This window comes from Mugil cephalus, chromosome 8 (genome assembly GCF_022458985.1).
Source record: "Mugil cephalus isolate CIBA_MC_2020 chromosome 8, CIBA_Mcephalus_1.1, whole genome shotgun sequence".
Classification (NCBI taxonomy): Eukaryota; Metazoa; Chordata; class Actinopteri; order Mugiliformes; family Mugilidae; genus Mugil; species Mugil cephalus.
This window is the reverse complement of record NC_061777.1, coordinates 24,646,625-24,668,955: the sequence shown is the minus strand read 5'-3', so window position 1 is coordinate 24,668,955 and position 22,331 is coordinate 24,646,625. Positions and strand designations below refer to the sequence as shown.

The following is a 22,331-nucleotide window of genomic DNA, read 5'->3' as shown; positions in this document are numbered from 1 at the left end:
AGGGTAACCTGAGCCAGCGCTGACAAAAAGCTTTACTAAACCTTTAAAGTAGAGAGGGCGTCGGCTCACCAACCTGGGAGCTGGTTCCCTATTCTACTCTACTGTATCAGGACCACCGAAGTCTTAATACCTTGTCTGACATGGGACCAAAATGATCTGTTGATCCGATTTGTGGATTGGAAGTTCTTCTCCTATTAATCACTTCTTGATGTGTTGATATATCGAGGCTCAGTTGCTAAAACAAAGTCAGCTGGCCTAAAAAATGTTAGTCATTTCTGCCTAAGTGTAAATTCCCAGGATTTCTCCCACCACTGTGCATGTGTAAACAAAACTTAAGGGCAACCGATGGTCTCAGACTCATTAGGAAGGCAGGAAGTAGCGTTTGCTCTGAACAGCCGAACATATGACGCATATTTAGCTGTTTTAGCATTTCCTCTATGTTGTTCTATGACAACCACAGGAAATCCTCTGAATATTCAGGGTTTTCTAACTGCGTTTTGTATGCTCCAACATTGTTCCAACATTCTGCTTTTATATGGTAACAACATGTCTCCCTCTGATGAGCTTTTTGAGCTTCCTAGCTGCTGGCACAGTTTTACCGTGGGATTTTTTTTTTTTTTTTTTTTTTGTCTAAATATAATCAGTGTGTCACAGACATCCTCCTTCTGCCTGCACAGTCCTATTAGTTGTTCCCCGAAGAACTTTCTCAGTCATAGATTTTCCATGTTGCTGATGATGACGATGAGAAGGAGGAAGTGAGACAGGTTCCTGAAAGCCCCATGAGGCGCTCTGCTCTCAACCCACAGCAGTATGATATGTGGAAGTGAAAGCAGCAGCAGCAGCTGAACCGACTAAACCTAAGGCTGAAAACAAAGACAAGCGGATTGTAATTTCTCCGGACAGGTAAAACCTAAACTTTGTTTCTTCACTTCTATGTGTCACTTGTTAATGTTGGAAAGAGAGCTTCAAATTTTAATGATGTTGTAAAAGAACATACTTGAGTGACGCTGATTTCCTCTTTATCACACAGAAATGTGATGACGTTAAAAAAAAAAGGGTTCCGTGTAGGAGGGATAAACTAAGAATTTGTTTTAAAAGTTATTTTGGCATCATCAGTAATCCAACTAAGGATCAGATGTGTCAAAGTTGAGAAAAAAATATGTTGTCGTGGTTTAGTAGCTTCAAAAGACAAAAACATCCATCATATATGATTAAATGATTAAATACAATTCTGCCATCAGTAGTGCTAAGTCTTCAGTAATCAGTCTTAGAGCGAAGGACCCACACACCGCGTTTTAATACTTTTATGCCAAATAGGAAGAGCTTTTTTACCAAGAAGTATTTTTTATTTTTTGGGGAAGTTGGGGCATTTCCACAGCGCACTAGAGACCTGTGATGTAACCAGTAACAGGCTGCCATAATGTCAGGCTAAAGTCATATTTAATAAAACAAATTCCTTCCTGTAAACTGCACACACAAAGGAAGTGAGGCGTTTCGGCTTCACTTCACTAACAGCGAAACTTTGTCAGTATAAGAGACAGGAAAATCAGGCAGAATAACATTAGACTGAATTTAATGCGATTGTTTGTCTTTGCAGGTCGGTTCGAAGACGTCACACCATGGCTCAAGGCTGCCTCAAGTGTTTGAAATACACCATGTGTGTCGCCAACCTCCTCTGCTTTGTAAGTACTTCTCAATCGTCGAGTGTCTTGGTGTCTCCCAGTTAGAGTACCACGACAGTCCAGGTGGAATTCAGGTTTGATAAACACCGCCTGCTTTGTTTGAGGGTCTGAACTCATTAGAAAGCTAAAGGACTTCCACATTCAAGTGCTTCCAAATGTTCATTTTCCTCTGAATGCTTAAATTAATCAGACTTATTACAAAGACAAAACCAACCTGTCAGCATTATATAACATATAATAATATAAGTATTATTATGAGGATGCATTCATGTATTTTTTGTAACAGCAGGTTGAAAGTAGTGTAATGTTTGGCATATTAACTTGTTGTGTAGTCTAAACTCATCATAGGTTTCTGAAGAGGCCTTCATCTAGGAAGTAATTAAATCAAAGGAAGTAAATAGCTAAAAGTCTGGCTTTGAAATGTGGAAATGTGCCCTGTAAAAACTGCCTCTAACAAGTCAGAAGCAAATTCTAAATAAAATACATTTAAACTATCAGTCATCTTATTTCAATTCAATGAAAATTAAAAAAAAAAAAATGAAGTGTAGGGATGTGTAGTGTGGACCTGGCTGCAATTTTGTTTTGCCTCCTGACAGTTGTGTGGCGTGGGGGTGCTGGGCCTTGGCGCGTACATGATGGTGAACTTCAAGTTGGCTTCGCTCACTCCGACCCTGGCCAGCTTCAACATAGCCAACATGCTGCTGATCAGCGGCATCATCATCACCTGTGTGTCCTTCCTGGGCTTCCTGGGTGCTCTAAAAGAAAACCGGTGTCTCCTCCTGACGGTGAGACACACACACACACACACACACACACACACACACACACTAACCTGTGTTGATATCTTTGCTTTGCCACTAACCCTACCTTAACCCTAACCCTCACTGGATCATCATAACTTTTACTCTAAACCACGTCTTGGCAGGTTTGAATCATCAAAAGGTTTTGCGGCCAAACCAAATCCTCTTCTCAAAGAGAGAGTGGCCTGCCAATGTTATCTTCTTCACCCCTGTTCATAATCTAGCAAAGGGGTATCAAACTAATTTTAGTTCGGGGACCACATACAGCCCAACTTGATCTCAAGCAGGACAGAACAGAATAATAACCTATAAATAACCACATCTCCAGACTTTTCCCACCAGTTTAAGCGCTTAGAAGAACAAGTAAATTAGGAGAATGTTTTCATTTAATAAACTATGCTTTGAAAAAGTGCGTTTTGGGCTCATTGCTGTCTACTGTTCAGTCCTGGGTCTCAGTGTTGTGTTCTCTACACTTCTCTTTCTAAAAAAAAAAAAGTGGACAAATTAGGGCCACGGCTATTTTCATTGAAATATTTCAGTGTTCTATGTAATTTTCACATTTTGCAAATACATGTTGCGGGACAGTGTTTGACCCCTGTGATCTAGTCCAATCATCATTTACCCTTTTCATTTTAACCAATTTCAATTTCACCACCCAAAATAGGCTGGGGTCCACACAATGATGATAATATGATATGTCTGACCTTTTTGGATCTATCGTCTCTCTGCTTCTTATTATAGTATTTATCTATTGAATTTGGATGAAATGGATGTGACTCACTACATATATATATATATACAGCGATTTGAGACAATTAAAAAATGAGAGTTTTTCTTCAGCGCAGTTACCGCAGTGAGCTGAAAACAAAACCAATCTGTGAGGCGAGATGTCACCAGTAAAAAAAAAAAAAAAAAAGAAAAAGAAAAGATGTAATGTCAGTAAGCGGGCAGTCTAAGACCTTCTACATAGTTTTATTTTTCTGTAGCCACAAATTATTTTTACCACTTCTACATTATGCCATTTAGAAAGAACACCCCTTCATTAAAATCCCCCACATGAGTTTAGAGTGAAAGCACAAGTTCCTGTTTCACATCACCGTTAAATATTTTTTATGACTGATGTAACATTTCTTCACATTTTAATGTGTCACCATATTGTTGGCCATGAGAAACTTTGGACATCGCTCCGTAGGCGTCAGAGACTTTAAAGAACCAATCCCTCTGAAGCTTTCACACACACTGAGCCCATGGTCGGCCACTTTCTGACGTTGGGACGTTGGCTTTTCAGTGGATCCCACATGATGAATCCTCTGATTAGCTGTTTAGTTTAGGGGAGCGAAGCATGAGAAGAGATAGAGAAGGGACAGAAGTTTTACATTTTCATCCCATCTGAACATTCAAATACAAAAAAAAAACACGTCCACAACATCATGATCATCTAGAATTAAAAAAACTCAGTTTGACCCATTGATCAGCACGATTCAGTAAACACTTTGTAGGTCTTCCTGGATTCTTAGCCCTCTCAGCTAAAAATAAGTCTTTGCGATGCGTTCAGGTACAACCCTTTTTGGCAAAAACGCAGGATGTGAGGCAACATCGCAGTCATCCTTTCCTGACAGTAGTCTGTTGACATCAGTTTGGTGATGTAAAGATGCTATTAATCTGAGGTAGAGGTTAGAGGTAGTTTGACCTGTGTAGATACGAAGTGCTAAGCTAAGCCAACAAAAAAACAATTCCAATTTGCACTGCTTGATTTGTCTTAAGTCACACTCCCTGTTCCTCTAGCATCATCTTGAGGTGGATGTTCAGAGATGTTTTCAAACAACCTCAGTCAACATATCTTACGCCACCAGCAGGTCAAACTTTGTTAAATACTGTGTTTTCTAACCAATTCAGCCACTTGCCATGCTCCTGACAACCCTCTGAGCACCAAGTGTACATCACAGTGACCTCACGGCCATCCCATTCTTACGAATGCGAGATCTCGGGAACACCTTGAGAGAATTTCAAATTTGGCAAAAATCCAAAGTCCAAAATAAAGCCAGTATATCTGAGCAACTACATGGATTATTTGTATATTTTTTTGTCTAAAAGCAAACGTTACACTTACTGGGTGAATTAAATGTTACTATTATTGGTAGGAATCATTGGCCAAAAGGAATAAGCTGAAACTATCCTTTAATTTCCAGTTCTTTCTACTGCTCTTCCTCCTGATGTTGGTCGAGCTGGCTGCAGCTTGCCTGCTGCTCGTGTACGACGGAGAGGTAGGTTTGGCCTCCATCAACACTCACACCGCGTCGAGCTAACAAAGGCAACGTATACAAACTGTGTAGTCTGCTAATCTCACCTCTTTCTACTATTCAGATATCTAAATGGGTGGAAAGTGACCTCAAAAAAGGTTTGAATAATGCAAAAGGAGGCACAAGCAATACAACTGAGCTGATGAGCGACTGGGCTCTGATTCAGAAGACGGTAAGTGTGTCAGGGCACAGACAGCTTCCATTATGTATTGACACTAATCGTGGCGGTTACATTTTCACTCTGGTTTGTTTCAGTTCCATTGCTGTGGAGTCTATAATATCACAGACTGGGGACAGAACATACCTGCGTCCTGCTGCAGATCTGACCCATGTAGCACAGGTCCCGACAAGTACTATCATGAGGTAGCGACAATGTTACCAGTGAACATCTCATCCCTTATAACTGCCACATTTCAACGTTGTATAACTGCAGGTCATCTCACATGTATGTACTGTTTCCAGGGCTGCTTGAGTGGGCTGAAGAATTTCTTTGAGCAACATTTCCTAACCACTGGGATTGGTGTCATTGTCCTCTGCATAATTGAGGTAAGGAGATGATGGAATATTAAAATATTGCTGCAAATACATGGTAGCTTGTGTGGTAGAGCCATGAATACAAGTTAAGTGACCAGGAGAGGAGCTCAGACATCTGGAGGAGGCGCTGCTCCCTCAGGTCCAAAGAGGCCAGTTCAGGTGGTTCAGCCATCTAGTGAGGATACTTGACAGTTAGGATGAGAACCCTGATGGCCCCAGAATCAACTGGGTTTATCGTGTATCTCATGGGCCGGGAATGCCTCATTTCAGGCAACTGGAGGGTGTCCCACTACGGGACAATGGGAGGAAGTGACACATAAAGCGACGCATGAAAAATATATTTGGAATTCTGTGGACTTTCTTTTAGCCTTTTCTAGCTAATTGTTTTGGTTGTCTGGCCCCAGTCAGCTTCATTAGATGTTCAGCTAAACGGTTCTGAAAGACCTGAGTCATTAGCATTAGCCCTCAGTAGTTTCTAATTTTTAGTTTTGTGATCCAAAATCTCAATTGAGAACTCATGGTGTTGTTTTTATTTATTTATTAAATCTGACTAAATAAATGAAATAAAACCTTATTATACAGCTCAATTTCTCATTCAAGTCTTACCTTGGCCTCAAAGATAACACCCTAAGAAATGCATTGTACATTTTGTGTATAGTTCAACCCTTTCACATGATTGGTTGAACTGTTAGAAAATGTTGCTACTTGGAATACATGTCCACAAATACTGACTTGGAACAGTAACATACGTCACGTGTGAGTGTTCCTAATACAAACCTAAGCTCTCCACCAGCCGTTACAAACAAGTAGAAGCTACCTGGATGAAACATCTTTGGCAAAACTCAGACAAGTGCAGTTGCTTTAGTTTAAGCTGCAGAGAATATTCAGAGGAAGTTGAATTTTACAATGTAATGTTTTTTATTATTATTTATTTATTTCTGTCCTGTTTGTTTACAGGTCTTGGGAATGTGCTTTGCCATGACACTCTTCTGCCACATCAGTAGATCTGGACTGGGCTATAAGATATGAACACCATTCTTGCAAATTCATCTTCTATCTTTGTGTTTTAGAGTTAATGTCATTGTACAGTTCTGTAAAAAAAAAAAAAAAAAAAAAAAAAATCAAAAAAAAAAAATCAGGTGTGTAGACAACTTTTTGTAAAGGTATCCAGACCTACCTGTTTAAATCAGAATTATTTGTTTTTGTGCTTTTTTCACACACCTGATTGTTTCATTTATGGCCACTTTGGTCTTCTGAACTCAAGCTATGTACAATGCTATTTCAGTCAGAGCAGTATGCATGACTTGCTTGTTTCCGAGTTCATCCAGCTGTCTTTAAAGGGTACATTTTTCAAAGAGAATTCCTTTTTAAATGTTTCTGTAAAATAAATATTTACCATTTACTGCAATTGTCTTTCACCAACATCAGATATTAAAGTATGGCAATAGAGTATTGGTTATGGTAAACAGTACAGTATTGTCAGCAGACTTCATGTTGTCAGGTCTATGTTTCCTGTCTGTTGCATGCAGCTCATCTGTGGTGGAGCCTTAAAATAACCACTTCCTCTTTTGACCCTGTTCAGCCAACCAATTCCCCTAAAAGCTCACAGTTCGTGTTTCTCTATTTAAAAAGGCTGTGAGACGCTTTGTGTTCAGTTACAGGTCAATAGAAATCTTTAGTTCTTGCCATTTTTCAAAAAAAGAAGCAATTACAACAGTACTGGAGACAGAAAGCAGAAAAGTAACACAGATGAATTTATTTATTTAAAGAATAAATCCTGCAACAATATTTCAAGACAAAAAAAAAAAAAAACTAAAAAAATACTAAGATTTCCTTTACACTTTAAAATAACTTTGTTCTTTTTGAAACCATCACACAAAAAAATAGAAACAAATACAATTTTTTGTAATTAAAAAAAAAAAATGTAACTGTACACAGCAGAATATACCATTTATTGCAAACTGGACACACCCCTGACACCTCAGAAACTATAGACACAAGTATTGCAATTCACCTACAGATATGAAAAGACAAAAATAAAATAAAGAAACTACTCTGATACAGCTCTCTCGTATTTTTTTTTTCTTTCCTTCTGTGAAACGAACAGATGTGTCAAGTCGGGTTTCCCCCAGGTCTGGCACCCCCGTTAAATCTCCAGACGCAGCACAGTTATCTTGCAATCTGTCATGAAGCTGTTCAGGTCCATTTGAACAGGGCCTTCCAGTAACTGGCACTTGTTCCCTCCTCCTTTAGACCAAGTTGTCTTTGGGGAGATACCACACAAATTCCAAAAAGGATTTAACATGTTATTTTGAACAGGGGGATTTAAAGTCGCCAAGTCTCTCTGAGTGGTGTTGCACGTTTTTCCACTGATTCACAGAAATCCGACATCATTATAATAAGCATGCTAAATCTTTTTTTTCTTTTTTAATTCATTACTGTTGCTAAACAGGTTATAAAAAGCAGCTCATTTAGAAAAAGACTTTATTCACCAGCCTTAGGCCATTCATTCACTTAAGCTACACTTAATATCACTAGACAGTGATAAGTTCCTGCCCACCACATATTTAAAATCATTTTATTTGTGTGTTGCTATTAACAAACGCTATTGTAGTGAAACCCTATGAACAAAATCTTTCTAAAAAAGTTTGATAACCAGCATGGTTATTCCAGCTCTGGGTGATTTAGAGATAAAAAGCCACTACAAATGCCCCTACAGTTGAGAGTATCAGAATAAAAATTACTTGTGGGAGCAGACAGTACCGTGCCTAAAAGAACATTCTTGTTATAGAAAGAGGGAGCAAGCGCCCGCGATGACGAATGTTTCAGAGACCGAAACATTCTCGGTAAACATCGAATCCACCTCAGAGCCACAGTCGCAGACTAGAGCGTCTGCAAAGACAACAATAAATAAGAGAAAGACAGAAACAGAGTCTTTCCCAACCCTGGTTCACAAATCCCCACCCCAACCACGATCCACCGAAATAAATGGAATGAGTACGAACAGTAAGGGTACCCAGCCCCTACTTTCACAACATTAAAATATCAAAACCTCTGATCCAAAGTCAGTTCGTTAGTGACCAACGCAGGCAACATCTGTTTAATGCTCAGTCACTTCAACATGGAGGATACACAGAAGCCAGAACACCACACACACCACCACCCCCCACAGAGTGCCACCCTAAAACGCTTAAGACTATTATAAAGTTAACACCTCAGAGATTTCCAATGACACCAGTTGCACTGCAACGGAACAATAAACTGTTGATGAAAGAGATTGAAACCGTGATCCAGAAAACCGTTTAGAAAAGCATCTTTGATTGAAACCCCTAAAACTGACACAATATCAACGTGTGCTGCTCTTCCTTCACTTAGTAGCTGCAAGTAACCCCACCAGCCCCCACAAAGGGGCTTCTTTTTGAGCTGTGCTTTGGACTACAGTCGCACTTCTACATGAGACTGCTGATGTTTCACAGGGAAAAACTGATACACGACAGCTGTCGAGAGCAAAAACTTAAATCTGTTGAGAAAACAACCACGCCCTCACCTTTTATTCAGATTTCTGCCAAATGTAAAATAAAATAAAATAAGATGGACAAACCATAGAGCTATTCAAATTCAAACATGTGGTCTGTGAGCAGGTCAGCCCAATTTGTGTTGAGGTTCAGCAGAGGGACCTACTGAGCTATGAAATTAAACTAAGCCATAAAAATGTAGGACAGCACTTAGCCAGGCTGCTAATGTGCTGAAGGAAGGAGGCAGCCAAGGCACCTGAAAGGAGAGAACGTCAGCTATAAACTTCAGCCGACCGTCTCCCATTAACCTCACCAATACTAAAACCACCATGGACCTTTGTGATGGGAGTGCTTTTTCAGTTGATCCGAGACAGACAACCTGAAAATCTGTTTGAAAAAGAGTAGACTGAAAGTATTACTAACATCCTTATATCTTGAAAGAAAGACACTACAGTGGTATCATCTGGAAACATTTCACTTTTCCTACAGCAGTCATTTAGTTTTCAGAAAGTCGACTGTGCTCAGATGACGCGTACAACCGTGCTGATGTCACACTTCTGTCCATCACCGCATCAACTCTCCCAAACGATGTGATTAGCCCAGCAGACCTCTGCTGCCACATGGAGTCCTGCCTATGTGTGCTTTGAGAGAGCACATCAACAACCTGAGCCACAGCACAGATGTGTTGACTACACTGACTGGATATCAGGTATGAATCCACGAGATCGGGAACCGTTTAGCAACCGGTACACAACACACCACCCAACTGATGATAGTCACAGTGACTTTGACCTGTCAAACATGAGATAATAAAGCAGAAATCACATGACGGGCCCAACCTGGATCATTAATGTTGTCAGCAGAGGTGCCAATGCCAACACAGCTTTTGAGAAATACAGTACTTCCCCACTAGTGTCACGAATCACAGAGGCCAACAGCTAAAGCAGCTGTGGATTCGGTTCAAGTAAACAAGCCGAAGTCCCACCACCTGTACCAGACACCTCCTTCCCTGCGATGACCTACGTCCTTCCTACATTTTGTTCTTGATTAGAGCAGTGTTTCTTAAACCGACATGGTGCAGGCACTCTTCTTTCTCAAACTAGAAAAGCACAGTGACGTGAGTTGAATCGTGAGGAGCACAGAGCTCAACAAACACCCGCAGCAGAGTCACCATCGCAGACCTGGCGTCATTAGTGAGGAAGCTTTCGTGCAGCTACAACCTCCATCGACAGGTGGGAAGGGCAGCTTGTTTTAACCACCTCAGCTCCGGAGGGTTTTTGTTTTGTTTTTTTAACACGTTTGCGTCATGGAGCCGAGTACACCTGAGAACAGCCTAGCGCGTCAAATATCATTCTGAACAAAAGAGGAAGATGAAGGTTAAGTTATTGTTTCAGAGATCACACCATGAGCGACGTCTGCAAGTCCTGCAGAATACAGGCCGACAGGACTGGCCAAGCAACACTGGGATGTATTCAGATGACTACATGCTATTTCAGAGTGTTGCACTAGTGAAACATTCTTGGTAGAGGCTCCATTATAGTGATGCAACACGTTCGTATCTACATACTGATTCAACAATGAGAAGGAGTTCTCCGACACCAAACGGTCAGATTCTCACGGATTAAAAAGCCCGTCTGTCAAAGGCGCTCACTTCTCACAGTGACTGGCCTGATGAGAGGAAGCAGGTTCTTAGCTTCTGTTTTTGCTTCCATTGCGTTTTATGTGCGAGACAGAGAGCAGCATCATCTGTCTTCGAGGGCTGACCATATAAAACATGCACCACAACCTAGTTTAGCTTCTCATGTCAACACCATGAGATTAGAAAAAGACCTGTCTTGAAGAGAGACTATTACAGCTGGGGTTTCACCTCTGGCTTTAGATGTGGTCGCATGAAACATCTTTAAAGTGTACTCAAACTCATACCTCACCAACTAATTAACCAAGTCAGTCACAGTGTTAACACACACCCAACACTTACAGTAGTAGTTTAGGAAGTGAAGTATTGACCAGGGACTAACACATGTTGCAGCATTTGAGATTGACGTAAATATTAAACCTCTAAGGAAGCCTATGAAAGTTGTTTCTGTTGAAGCCGTGTACCATGTGGGTGCACTTAAGTTCTATCTCTGAGGCGTGAGAAACACTGAACAGAAAACTCACTGTGTGTAGCAGCAATACAACTAGCCATTTACATCAAAACAGTATCTTACCAAACTCTGGCAATTCCTAGTTGAATTCAAAACAGAAAACTCTCTACGAAAAACACATGTCATCGACATGAGCGCGATGCCATTCTCATTCTGAAAACTGATTAAAGAAGAAAAGTTCAGTGTTCCTTGAACTTGGTGCTGTGCTCTGCAGAGCTGAAAGGTGTGTGTCTCGGCATGGAAATGCGGTTTTACCACTGAGTATCATGGTTACACCTTTGAACAGCTCAACGGCCATAAAAGTTAACAGATTAGTGGGACAATCTGTCAGCAATAAGGTGGATGTCAAGAAAGCCCCTAAAAACACTAAATGATTTTACACTTGACAACTTGATGTGTTCAGACTGGACATGACTTTTTTTTTTTCATACAAATTTAGTGAAATCAGTTCAAGTTGAGCTGGTGTGCTGTAAGACTAAATAGAGGACTACATGATGTGAATAACTCTCTACCCCTCAACCAGTAGTGTGGTGTTTTATATTTTAGTTTTGATTAGAATCTGTTACTAACTTTGAATCTCAGCTGATCAGGCTCAGCTGGGTCAGCTGCCACTGTGCCACATGTCAATGTTTGACATTCTACAGTTTAATGCAACATCAATGGAAGCCTGGCCTCCAGAGGAATTTAGGGACATCTACCCATCAAGCCATGTTTGTACTTGTGGAAGGTGGGGTCGTTTGATTCGTTTTGTTTTGCAGCACTTATTCTGTTGTATGCTCAGAGACGATTTCAACAAGGTGCTGATAATACTTTAATCTTTCACTTCACTCATACTTCAGTGTCTTAAGTTACCTGTTCCTGTCCAAAGCCTCTAAAATTGAAGACATCACTGCTTACAAGATGTCTACTGTGGAAGATTTGCAGAAGGGGCAAATATTTGAGGTCCCATTGAGACAAAATCACTGGTCTCTCATCTCAGGGCCCCGATCCCATTTATGTTGCATTGCACTGAAAGGGCCACATGACAAGCGAGCATGAGTAAGCTGATCAGGTGACCTCAACCAGAAAGCCCCAGCTTCATGGCTGTTGAACTGATTTCAATTGTTGGCGGATCACAGTGCTGTTCAGAGCTCCGACTAATTTCCTTCTTAAAACACTTTTTGCAGTTCACTCACACAAAACAACTGAACATACCTCTGAGTGTCAAAGTCAGCCTGTTTGATTCTCAGAGTCGGTGTAATGACATATGAACGTACTTTAACGTACTTTAAGATACACTTTTTTTACATTTGATGCGTAGGTGTCTCTTGTACAAAAGGGGGAAAAAAAAAAGAGTCACTGTCAGACTTAGCAACACATTAGGGTTATTTCTACGGTGTGTACGGTCAGCTCCAGGGCTCTGCGGGGTGGAGAGTGAATTGGGCCTGTCAGGACAGCTGGCTGTGGCCTCTCTGACGCACGGGAATGCTGTGGTTTTGCACAGGGAGACAGCCTCTTTTCTTTGTGCTTCGGGGAGCTTAGAGCGGCACCAGCCTGGTGGTGTGAAACAGGAGCGGGTTCAGGTCCTCGGCGTGAACGGCCCGATGGAGCGACGGCTCTGAGCGACTCCGCTCGATTTTTGGCAGTAAGTCCTGCACCTGCTCGATGGCTACCAGGATCTGATGGAGGAGATCACATTTAAAAACACCTGTTACCACCAATGATTAATTCAGGTTCATACATTTGGTTGTCATTCTTAAGACACCTGGTCGTTGTTAAACTCAAATCAATATATGAAGGGATCATGAATCTCTGCTGTAAGATAAGACAGATGAAAGTCCAGGACACAATGACAGCTAAGGCGGAAAACAACCTCTCATACTGGATTAATGGCACCTTGAGGAAATTTTTTCAATTGGTGGCTTAAATAAAAATATTCTGGTGTCAACTTATATAATGAGACTGTTTGTGTGAGTAGACCCTGTGCTAATTTTAATGTTGTTAATATTTCTTGGTACAATGGTAACTTATGTGCTACGCACCTGTGGAAACAGGGGCCTCTCATCACGTTTGAACTTCAGGCAATCAACAATTAGCCTCTTCATTGACTTGGGTGAGGTACTATACAGCTTAGTGAGGTCTGGAGACAAGTAACCGCGTCCGACCATGAAGATTATCTGAAAAAGAGAACAAAGACTAGAGTTGAAAATAAAATAACGATGTGAACTTACCCAGACATTTCCTTTAGCTTTCAGATGGGAAAACATAAACTTTCAACTGGGAAAGTCGATACAGCAAGTATTCTGCAGTCTGCTTCAAACTGACTCCTTTAGTTTTTACAGTGTCCAGACTGGTGCGTATCATCTGCTTGTCATCAGTGCATCCTATCCTTTAGTATTGCTGCATTTTCAATTTTACAAAGGCCCAGTTTGATTGAAAAGATTCAATAATCATTTAGAGATATTTCAGCTTCTAAACAAGTTTACTTAGTTATGAAATAGATTTTTGCCAAATCGATGTCACGCGAAATTTATCTACTGGCCTTTATTACGTGGTGTACTTTATTAAGTGTACAACTGTAATACACTGGTGCTAATAACAGAAGTACATCATGTTCATGTTTCACTTTCCTTTCGAAGGGTCAGTGTTGTGTTTGTCATAAAGAAAAATAACCTGGTCTCTGTTGTTGATATTGGTGTAAGGCAGGGTCCCCGACATCAGCTCAAACAGCACTACTCCGTAGCCATACACGTCAGACTGAAACGTATATGGGTTGCTTTCCTGCATTCGTATCACCTCAGGTGCCTTGTGGAGAAAGGAGAAAATTAAATTATTATTAAACAATAATGGTTCCACTTTTCTAGCTTCTTTGAAGAGAAGAGAACGTTTACAGAGAAGATTACAGATGGTGAACTGCTTTTTTGGCTTTGTAACAGCCAAACCGCTCAGTATCGAGGCCGATCAAGACATTTTTAAAATGATCCAGTCAAACACGTAGCCACATCTGATATTTAGTATTTAGGTTATATTTAGTATTTAGGTTGTCCTTCTGGAACTAAGCTTGAACTTGTCTGCGTGGAAGTACTCCAGACTGTGTTTCTGGCCGAACCTTTCCTTTAAGGAAGTGGCCTTGTGTGCAACATGTGCGTGATGCAGGTGACTGTGTAGTTGTTGTTTAGTGTGTGAGAGCCAACACAAAGCTATCCATATGAAACCGACACTGCTGTGTGTACTCAGTAGGGGTTATACCGACCAGCTGATGACTAGCTGATGCAGGAAGTCGACTAGTCTCTGATCACATGACAATAACAACATGGACGCATCTTAGTTGTTATTGATGAACCCAGTGGATCATGGCAGCAAAACAGCAGCGGTTCAGCAAGTGAAGACCATTCTACTGTAACATGTCAGTCATGAAAAACAACACAAGTCCTAGTGGAATGGACACTCGGACACAACGACGAACGATCCAAATCCTCTCAATGGCAGAAAAAGCTCATGTTTATGTTCAGAGCTGTTCTCTTATTTGACATTGTAAAGTAAAGATTTTAGTGGATTTGACTTCGCCGAATCAAATACAGTGCACATACCATCCAGAGAATAGATCCACTGGGCTGTTCCACCTGTTGAGAGCCGGTCCATCGAGATTTCACCGTGGCCAGGCCGAAGTCACCAATCTTAACAGTCCAGCCCTCGTGGAGGAAAATATCTGACAGCAGAGCTTAGGAAATAGCACAACAGACCGTCGGTGTACATGTTCACACTGATGATTACCCCAAATACAAGCATGCACACAAATGTTTGGGCTAAGCATCATCTACAGTCGTCTAGTCAGTAGAGTTTCTACTTCTAGTTCAATGCTGTCTATTAAAAAACATGTTTTTTGTGGTCTTTAACAACTCCACACCACAGTGTTCCAATTGGCCTGCGTGCATTTTTCAGACCTACAGTTACCTCAGCTCGGAAACTCAACAACTCAACACACACACGCACGCACACACACACACACTCACACTCACAAACAATTACTGGAAGTTTTAAAATACCACTTGCCACAAGAAAAGGATACTGTTTGACTTCAGATCTCGATGAATTATGTTCTTCGCATGAAGATAACTGAAAGAAAGGGATGAAAAATCCAGGGGAAAGTCAGAGAACCTCATTTTGATACACACTGACAACACAAATCTATGAAACTACTCCTTCAAGCCCCCTAGTGTTACTTTTGTAATTACAGCAAGAATTCTGTGTGCATGGTTAGTTTCACAGTAAGTAAGACCGGTTAATATAGTTCTTCTAGACTTAACTGAGTGTACTGGGAAAAATATTTGACACCTGAAGTCTTGCAATTCAACAAGTGTCAGAAGTGAGTAAGTGATAATGGTGAAATGGAACTTTGCGGCAGGTCTTACTCCATGCCTTGCGCCGTCTGTCTGGCCACATCAATGCGACGCATAGTGTCAAACTTGGTTTCTGTGACATGCAGATGGCGATACAGGCTGCTGCCTTCACACCACTGAGTGATGATGGCAAAGTTGGGCTTAGTCATGTAGCCCATGAACAGCAGGATGTTGACGTGGCGGGTCTTCCTGCAGAGAACCCAAATGGATAAATTGTTAGAAGTTCCACTATCTACCCACAGATTTATCACAATGTCCCTCCAAAGCAGTGGTGTCCAACTCAGTCAGAGAGGGGGCCAAAACTAAGGCACGACTCCAAATTACTGGTCAACCATAATGGCTATTTATTTACAGTGACACACAATTTGTCTTTTCAGGTGTATTATCAGAAATCATTCATACAGAAATATCCACATAACCTTTTTCAAGCCATAATAAAGAAAACTAAGGCCACTGATTTAACAAGTAATAAGAACAAATTTCAGATAAAAGACACATCTTTGGCGTTTTTTGTTTATCGAACGTGGTGGTTACTATACGTTGGAGTGGAAATAACCACAGAGCTAACCAAGATAGCATGCTAAGGCCATGTTTAACATGTTGCTGACGGACTTTTTTTCAGTGTGTCTGTGTGTTAGTATGTATGTTTAGTATGCTGTTTTCCTCTATATTTTAATAAGTTTTAGGTTGTACTGTGTGTGCTACCATGAACGGCAGGCTACACTATTAAGCCCATTGTCTGCTAACCTGTACAGCGTTACTACGTCTCTGTTCACATGTTAGTATTTAGTGTTCTAATGCTTGTGGCTTGAGCTTTTATGGCTCAACAATATAGACTGATTGAGCTTCAGAGTGCTGTGCTGCCCTACTCTACTGATATGCTGAATGGTTGCCATAGCAACCATGAGACTCTAATGAGTTTGTCAATAAAGATGAGCAGGGTGGCAAACCTGCCTGATGCAAACGTTCAGCTATTGCACTGTAGTATCAATGGTGTGCACACAAAATACCTCTGGGCCAATTCTGATAGATATAAAATATTATTTTGTGAGCTGGATACAATTGTTCTGCAGGCCACTTGTACCTGGGCTACCTGGGAACTATTGAAAAAAGATTGAAAGTCCATTGATGAAGAGGGTGAAGGCACTGCTCACCTTAAGACCTGCATTTCATTTTTGAAAGCCTGTAACTGCTCAGGTGTTGGCTCTTTGACTTTGAGGATCTTGATTGCCACGTCTCCGTGCCATTTGCCCTTGAAGACCGTTCCAAAGGACCCAGCACCTATTCTCTTCATCATGTTAACTTCTCGAGATTGGACCTCCCAGTAGTAACTTGAGTCTCTGTAGCCTCCTCGGTGCTGAAACAACGCGTTGATTATTATTGATAAGTGTAGGTCACCATAAGCAAGTTCCTCCACTTTGTCTTTTTACAAAACTACCAATGAATGAATCTTGAGGGAGTTTTTATTTCCCTATGAACTGTCAACATACTCCTGTGAATACAGTTAAAGGTGACCTACCACTTTCTTTTTGTCATCAGATGAAGAGGGCTTGCGTTCCTTGTGATCTGAAGGTGACTTTGGCGGTCTCCTCCCTGGAGAGCCAATATTAGAGGGTGGACTGGTCGAGGGTTTCGGTGAGGGCTCAGGACCTGTAGAGAGGTAGCACAATGACAAATGGGCCAAAGATAGGAAAACAATATGTGTAAGATAACAAAACGTTGGCAAGTATAGGAGAAGGGAAGAAAATGTGAAATCTTACCAATTATGTTGTTGTACTTTTGTTGTACCGCCTCCTAAAAGGATGAGACACGCATTATGCTTAATGTTATCACTTCGCACAAAGGTTATTAAGTGCATAACTGTAAGAGCGGATAGATCAGATAAAGTAGATTTAACTCAGTCCTCTCCTAGCGTGGACCAAGGAGCCAACACTGACCTCAATAATGATGGCACTAGCAGGGCCCACAGTGCTGATCATATGAACATTGGGAGTAGAAGTGGAGCGATGCCTCTGTAGCGACTGGCCATCTCCACCCGAAATGGGGAAGTGAAAGGTGGAGGTCGGGGACAGGAGGTCCATTCTGAGTAAAGAAGAAAAAAAGATCAGTTTCACAGATCCAAGTAGGACCTTTAAATTTACATGTAATTAGTTTAGTTTGGGAGCTTACCCAGAAGGCTCTGGTGTTAGGTTGCTCTGCGACAGGGAATTATCTGGCAATAGCATTTGTGGGCATTCATCTAGGTAGGGAGTTGGCAGGAGGGTGTCTCTTTTTTTTAAAAAAAAAAGGTGTCATTTTAGTCATTAAGAATCATGTTTAGCAACAAAATAAAAAAACATAATGAAGTCAGTCTGGGATTACAGAACAGACAGCAAGCACAGCTGACTAAATCAACAGAAGAAATGCATCAAAATACTGAAGAGGCAGAGAATTTTGCGATGAGTAAAATATGAAAAAATGAAGTTATCCATTGACTTAACTGTGCTCTCACTTTACTGTAGGACCTTTAGTAAGAAAATGTCATAGTTGAGCAAATAATGCTGGTTTCTGCCTTAAACCCGAGGCTTTGTAAAAAAAAAAAATAAATAAATAAATAAACAGTAGCACGTTGTAATATAATATCTTGCCGGTGGTGGGATGGCCAGAAAGGCACCCAGTACATCAAAACGAATGGTTTCCTTCTCCAACTCACCGTTTGCTCACTGTATCCATGTCCACACATACAGTTGGGACCTTGCTACTGCAGTGCTGGTGAAATTTGTAGCCGCATGTCTGACATCTGAAGCCGTTAAAAAGAAACTTGTGGCAAAAATCACAGTAAGCCAACTTGAAGAAAGTCTTCCGTACCTGCACAGATAAAGAGGCCAGGACATTGACTCCAGCAGCAGCCATGCTCAAGAACACGGAGGCGAAAATATTATTAAGAATTGACATATAGGATGTTTTTTTCCAAGCTAAACAAAGGTATGCGTGTTTGACAGTTACTTACAAAGTTGTGCATGGTGAGGGGAATATCGTCCAGGATCTCAACTAAAAGCTCCTCTCCAACCAGAGGAGTAATGTCTGTCTCCCAGTCTGTCAGTCTCTTACGACTGGAATGGCAAAGACATAAAAAAGAAAAACTTCAATGACAAAAAAAATTCTTAAGGTAATATGAGAAGAAATATTACTTTTTCCATCAGCTGGTTATGACAAATACTACAGGACAAACTCATCACTAATCCATCCAGGCTAACCAAGCATTTACTAAAAGAATAGTAGTCTACCAACACTGTCTGATTAACAAAACTGTGTCAGCCTATTTATGACATGTGTGGATGTATAAAATGTAAATAAAGGACCTGTGACTAGGCCTGTTGTGATAATTACATCATCATCTTATCACATAATTTATGGACAACCTACAGATTTGGCGTCCACTGACCTCTATACTTCCAATTATGTTTCATATGCCTGCTTATTTACACAGAAATGTGGTTTAATTCAATTTACGTTGTATTTATTTAGGACATTTTAAAAAGGTACAGTGTATACTATGGATGTCTATAATGCACTCTCTCTTTTTCAAAACGCATTTGTCTGTTGATGTCTATCTATTTAAGACAGTCATCCTTCCTGTTAACACAACAAACTTCTTTAAAAATGTTCTGAACACACAGGCTCTGCCACACCCCAAGTTGTTGTAGCCTACTGAGTCGCCACGTGCCCTTACCTCTTCAACTCAGTACAGGAATATCACTTGACTAGGCTCCAGATTTAAATATACTATGAGATTTACCAGGCACTAATAGACTTAATCAGCATTATGTGAACTTTTTTGGCAAATGCTTGAATGTAATATGTGTCCATTTATATGTAAAACTTCTGTACTTTATATTATTATTATTATTATTACTATATCAGTGGTAAAAAATAAAGTTTAATAAACTGACAACAAAATAATTTTTAAAATGATTTGTAACAGTTGTGTGTTGTTGCGTCTCAGTCTTTTATGAAGGCACTGAGAAATGCAATAATCCCTATAGATGTGGGAGGACATTCATCAGACAACAGAGCAATCTTACCCTCCTAGAAGGCGAAATACAGCACAGCACTCCTGGCACAGGCCTCTCACTTTGAGTGCTTTATCTAGACTCTCGTGCACAGTCTGTCCTTGGCGGACATTCACCTGAGAACAGAAATCCATATCTGAACAAGTGTGACATTCAAGGGGCAATCATTGTCAAGTCACATGAAGGCACACTGAAAGCATTGTTGAGGCAGCATGTTCAGTTCACATAGACACTACAGATTATCCATAGTGTGACAGAACTTCTATGCATTGTAAATGTCCCTTTTTCCATCCAATAATATGCTGCATTCCCATTCTGACTACAACAAAGCTCTTACAGATGACAATGTGGGACGTTGGTCAGCCACAACTGCCGGTTCCATTGTGATATTATCGTACAAGATGTTTCACAACTTTTTGTGCACTTCTAACAATGTAATACAAAACACTGCATCTCTTCACTTTACATAAAAAGCCAAAGAGGAAATAAGAACTCATTCAATTTTTGGTTTGGCAGAACCTTGTTTGGCCAGTTCCCCTGACTGGATTAAGTAGAGATTTCAGTGTCCTCCAAACTGCCATGCACACTTATGTGGTTATTTTGAACAAAGACGCTGTCACAGGACAATTTAACAGTTATTTGTATGAGTATGAAATCACGACATCCATCTCTGACAGGAATTGCAAGTCAAATAACTGAAGATGGTGGCAGGCACCATCTGTGAAACCTGACACCAGCTGTCCACTGGTTTACTCATTACCGTGCTGCGAAAGATGTCAAATTTTGTGTGAGTAATTACACTTACAACCAGCCATGCTGGTGTTATTTTTTTCATTGAGATCAACATGGCTGACAATCACCCCTTAAAGAAATATTTTCTATTTAGTGAATGTAAAAATTCCTCCCTTACAAAAGCAGTTTTATCTTTGGGCAAGATAAGGTATAGAGCCAATCATCTCACCACTGTCCTCTGTTTGTTGGGTAGATAGACCCGGATGGTACCCCCACCTCGGGGTACATCCTCCGGACTAGTCTCTCCTGAGGAGGAATAGGAGGAGGAGGTGGATGACATGGTGACAGGCGACTTAAACCACCACAACCTCAGCGGAGCTTCATGCACAGTAGGGTCCAGAGGAGTTAGCCCTTCACTTAAAATCTGTAACACAGACATAACAGATATATTTCAATTTACACAGTCTTACAGTGCACAGGGGCTGAGGACATAGATGTCCATCCTTTTTTTTCTACAGCAGTACAGCAGTTTAGTATTTCCAGCTGCTTCTCCATCTCTGCAATTTTCAAACTGTTAGTTTTGGATCAATAAAGAGTTGGTAAGGTTAACTGAGGAGGTTTGGAAACACAGACATCTGTATGACTTAGGTTCAGTGAAATTTCAGGTAATTTGGGCCAAACGTTTCAGTCGCCATTGTTGACAGTGAAGCAGAAACTGGACTAACTAACTAACCGGACTGGCAGAAAAGACACAGCACCGACTAGCGTTTGGGTGGCGATTTTACAGCGCGAGCCAGGTTAACGAGGCACAAGTATAAATGTCCCACACCTACGTAGGCTCCGTGCGTAAATTACTGCGTCTAAATCCCACAGTAGTATAAAAGCGCCTTCAATGTGCAGCGGTAGTATAAATCAAGCTTAAGTAATCAACAGTACACATAGCTTGTCCCTACAAACAATGTGAATTACTGCCCCCACTAACACTGTTCGGTATATTAATAACACACCCGGCTTAGCCACAAGTTATCCTAACAAGATAAAGCAGCATTTGTAGAATTTAGTCGTTTATAGCTACTGAACTATAAGTAAGGATTAAAGAAAGGAGTGTGGAGTTAATGTATTTCTGCTGCTTCTCAACATTGTCCGTATGTATATGGTTGAATGGTGATGCCAAACATTTATTACAAAACTGCCGATCTGAGAAACTTGGACATTTCACGTAACACGGATAAGTAACATGACGATAACTAGAAAGATAGATTTTGCCAGTAACGCCGAAAGGACACAATCTCACAGAAAAAACAACTGTTTCGCGATTTAACCCAGAATGGCACGCAGGTTGTTAGCTTACATCTGTGGAACTTGGCGGCGATATAACAGCAACATGACGCCAAAGGTAAGTGTGTTTAAAGATATAATGACAACGGGAACGAACGTTAACGTACCCTAAATACGAAAAACCAAACGCGTGCTGGGTCGTGCGTGGAACTGATGGTGAAATGAAGCGCTGACAGTCAAAGTTGCAGACTTGTTAACTACTCGCACGGCGCTAATGCTAGCTGCCATTAGCCCGTTAGCCTAGCCTGTTCAACATGACATTTAGAGTTTGGGGAGGCCACGCTCCTCCCGCTGCGAAAGTTAACAGATCCAAACACAAACCAGCAAAAAACCTTTAAAAGTAGTTAGCAGTGTGTATCTAAAAAGTTCCATAATGACAACATAATGCCGATGGTGTACATATGTGAAAGCGTTTGATAATAGCTAAAATAGCTAAGTGCTAGCTGGAGTAGGAGAGGAGATTATGGGGGGAAGGGGAGGGGGGTTACCACGGCCGCCAGCTTGTTGGCTACTTCTGGTGTTTTCCTGTGACACAATGACTTATTTAACTGACATGCTTAACGCGGCACCATCACGTTATTGCTTTACATGAGCTCACAATCCACACAAAGACCTCCTTCCGCACTAGCGTTTTAAAACAGTTTGCATAAAAGTTAAAACTCTTACCTGTAGCAGCCATCTTGAATTCTCTCAATCTGAAGTCGGATCTGTCAAGAACTTCAGGGAAAGCGGAAAACGTCCATAATGCTCCACCCTGATTGGTTGATTCTCGTGGCTGTGCTTCCTCATTGGACAATACCGACTGTCCACGTAAGTAAGGGGGAGCTGCGATTACTGTCATGTAAATGAACA

General features: G+C 40.9%; 2 protein-coding genes across 3 annotated transcripts; one reads left to right on the top strand and one right to left on the bottom strand.

Moving 5' to 3' along the window:
• The first annotated feature begins 731 nt into the window (after nt 1-731).
• On the top strand, nt 732-6,786 carry LOC125012268 (tetraspanin-4-like). Its single transcript, XM_047592125.1, has 8 exons — nt 732-903; nt 1,598-1,682; nt 2,279-2,467; nt 4,672-4,746; nt 4,847-4,954; nt 5,038-5,145; nt 5,245-5,328; nt 6,274-6,786. The coding sequence occupies exons 2-8, from the start codon at nt 1,620-1,622 to the stop codon at nt 6,343-6,345; spliced, it is 699 nt and encodes a 232-aa protein (XP_047448081.1). The 5' UTR covers nt 732-903; nt 1,598-1,619; the 3' UTR covers nt 6,346-6,786.
• araf (A-Raf proto-oncogene, serine/threonine kinase) lies at nt 6,389-22,216 on the bottom strand. 2 transcript variants are annotated; one of them, XM_047592124.1, is made up of 16 exons: nt 22,146-22,216; nt 20,371-20,565; nt 19,422-19,525; nt 18,347-18,449; nt 18,050-18,204; nt 17,527-17,625; nt 17,295-17,439; nt 17,118-17,151; nt 16,877-17,007; nt 16,512-16,714; nt 15,370-15,546; nt 15,027-15,073; nt 14,548-14,666; nt 13,631-13,762; nt 13,000-13,134; nt 6,389-12,636 (listed from the first exon to the last, which is right to left on the bottom strand). In XM_047592124.1, exons 2-16 carry the CDS (start codon nt 20,479-20,481, stop codon nt 12,496-12,498), a joined length of 1,836 nt encoding a protein of 611 aa, XP_047448080.1. In that variant the 5' UTR covers nt 20,482-20,565; nt 22,146-22,216; the 3' UTR covers nt 6,389-12,495. The 2 variants fall into 2 exon arrangements, with proteins under 2 accessions (XP_047448080.1, XP_047448079.1); XM_047592123.1 differs by lacking the exon at nt 22,146-22,216 and adding an exon at nt 21,587-21,803.
• Between the last annotated feature and the right edge of the window lie 115 nt (nt 22,217-22,331).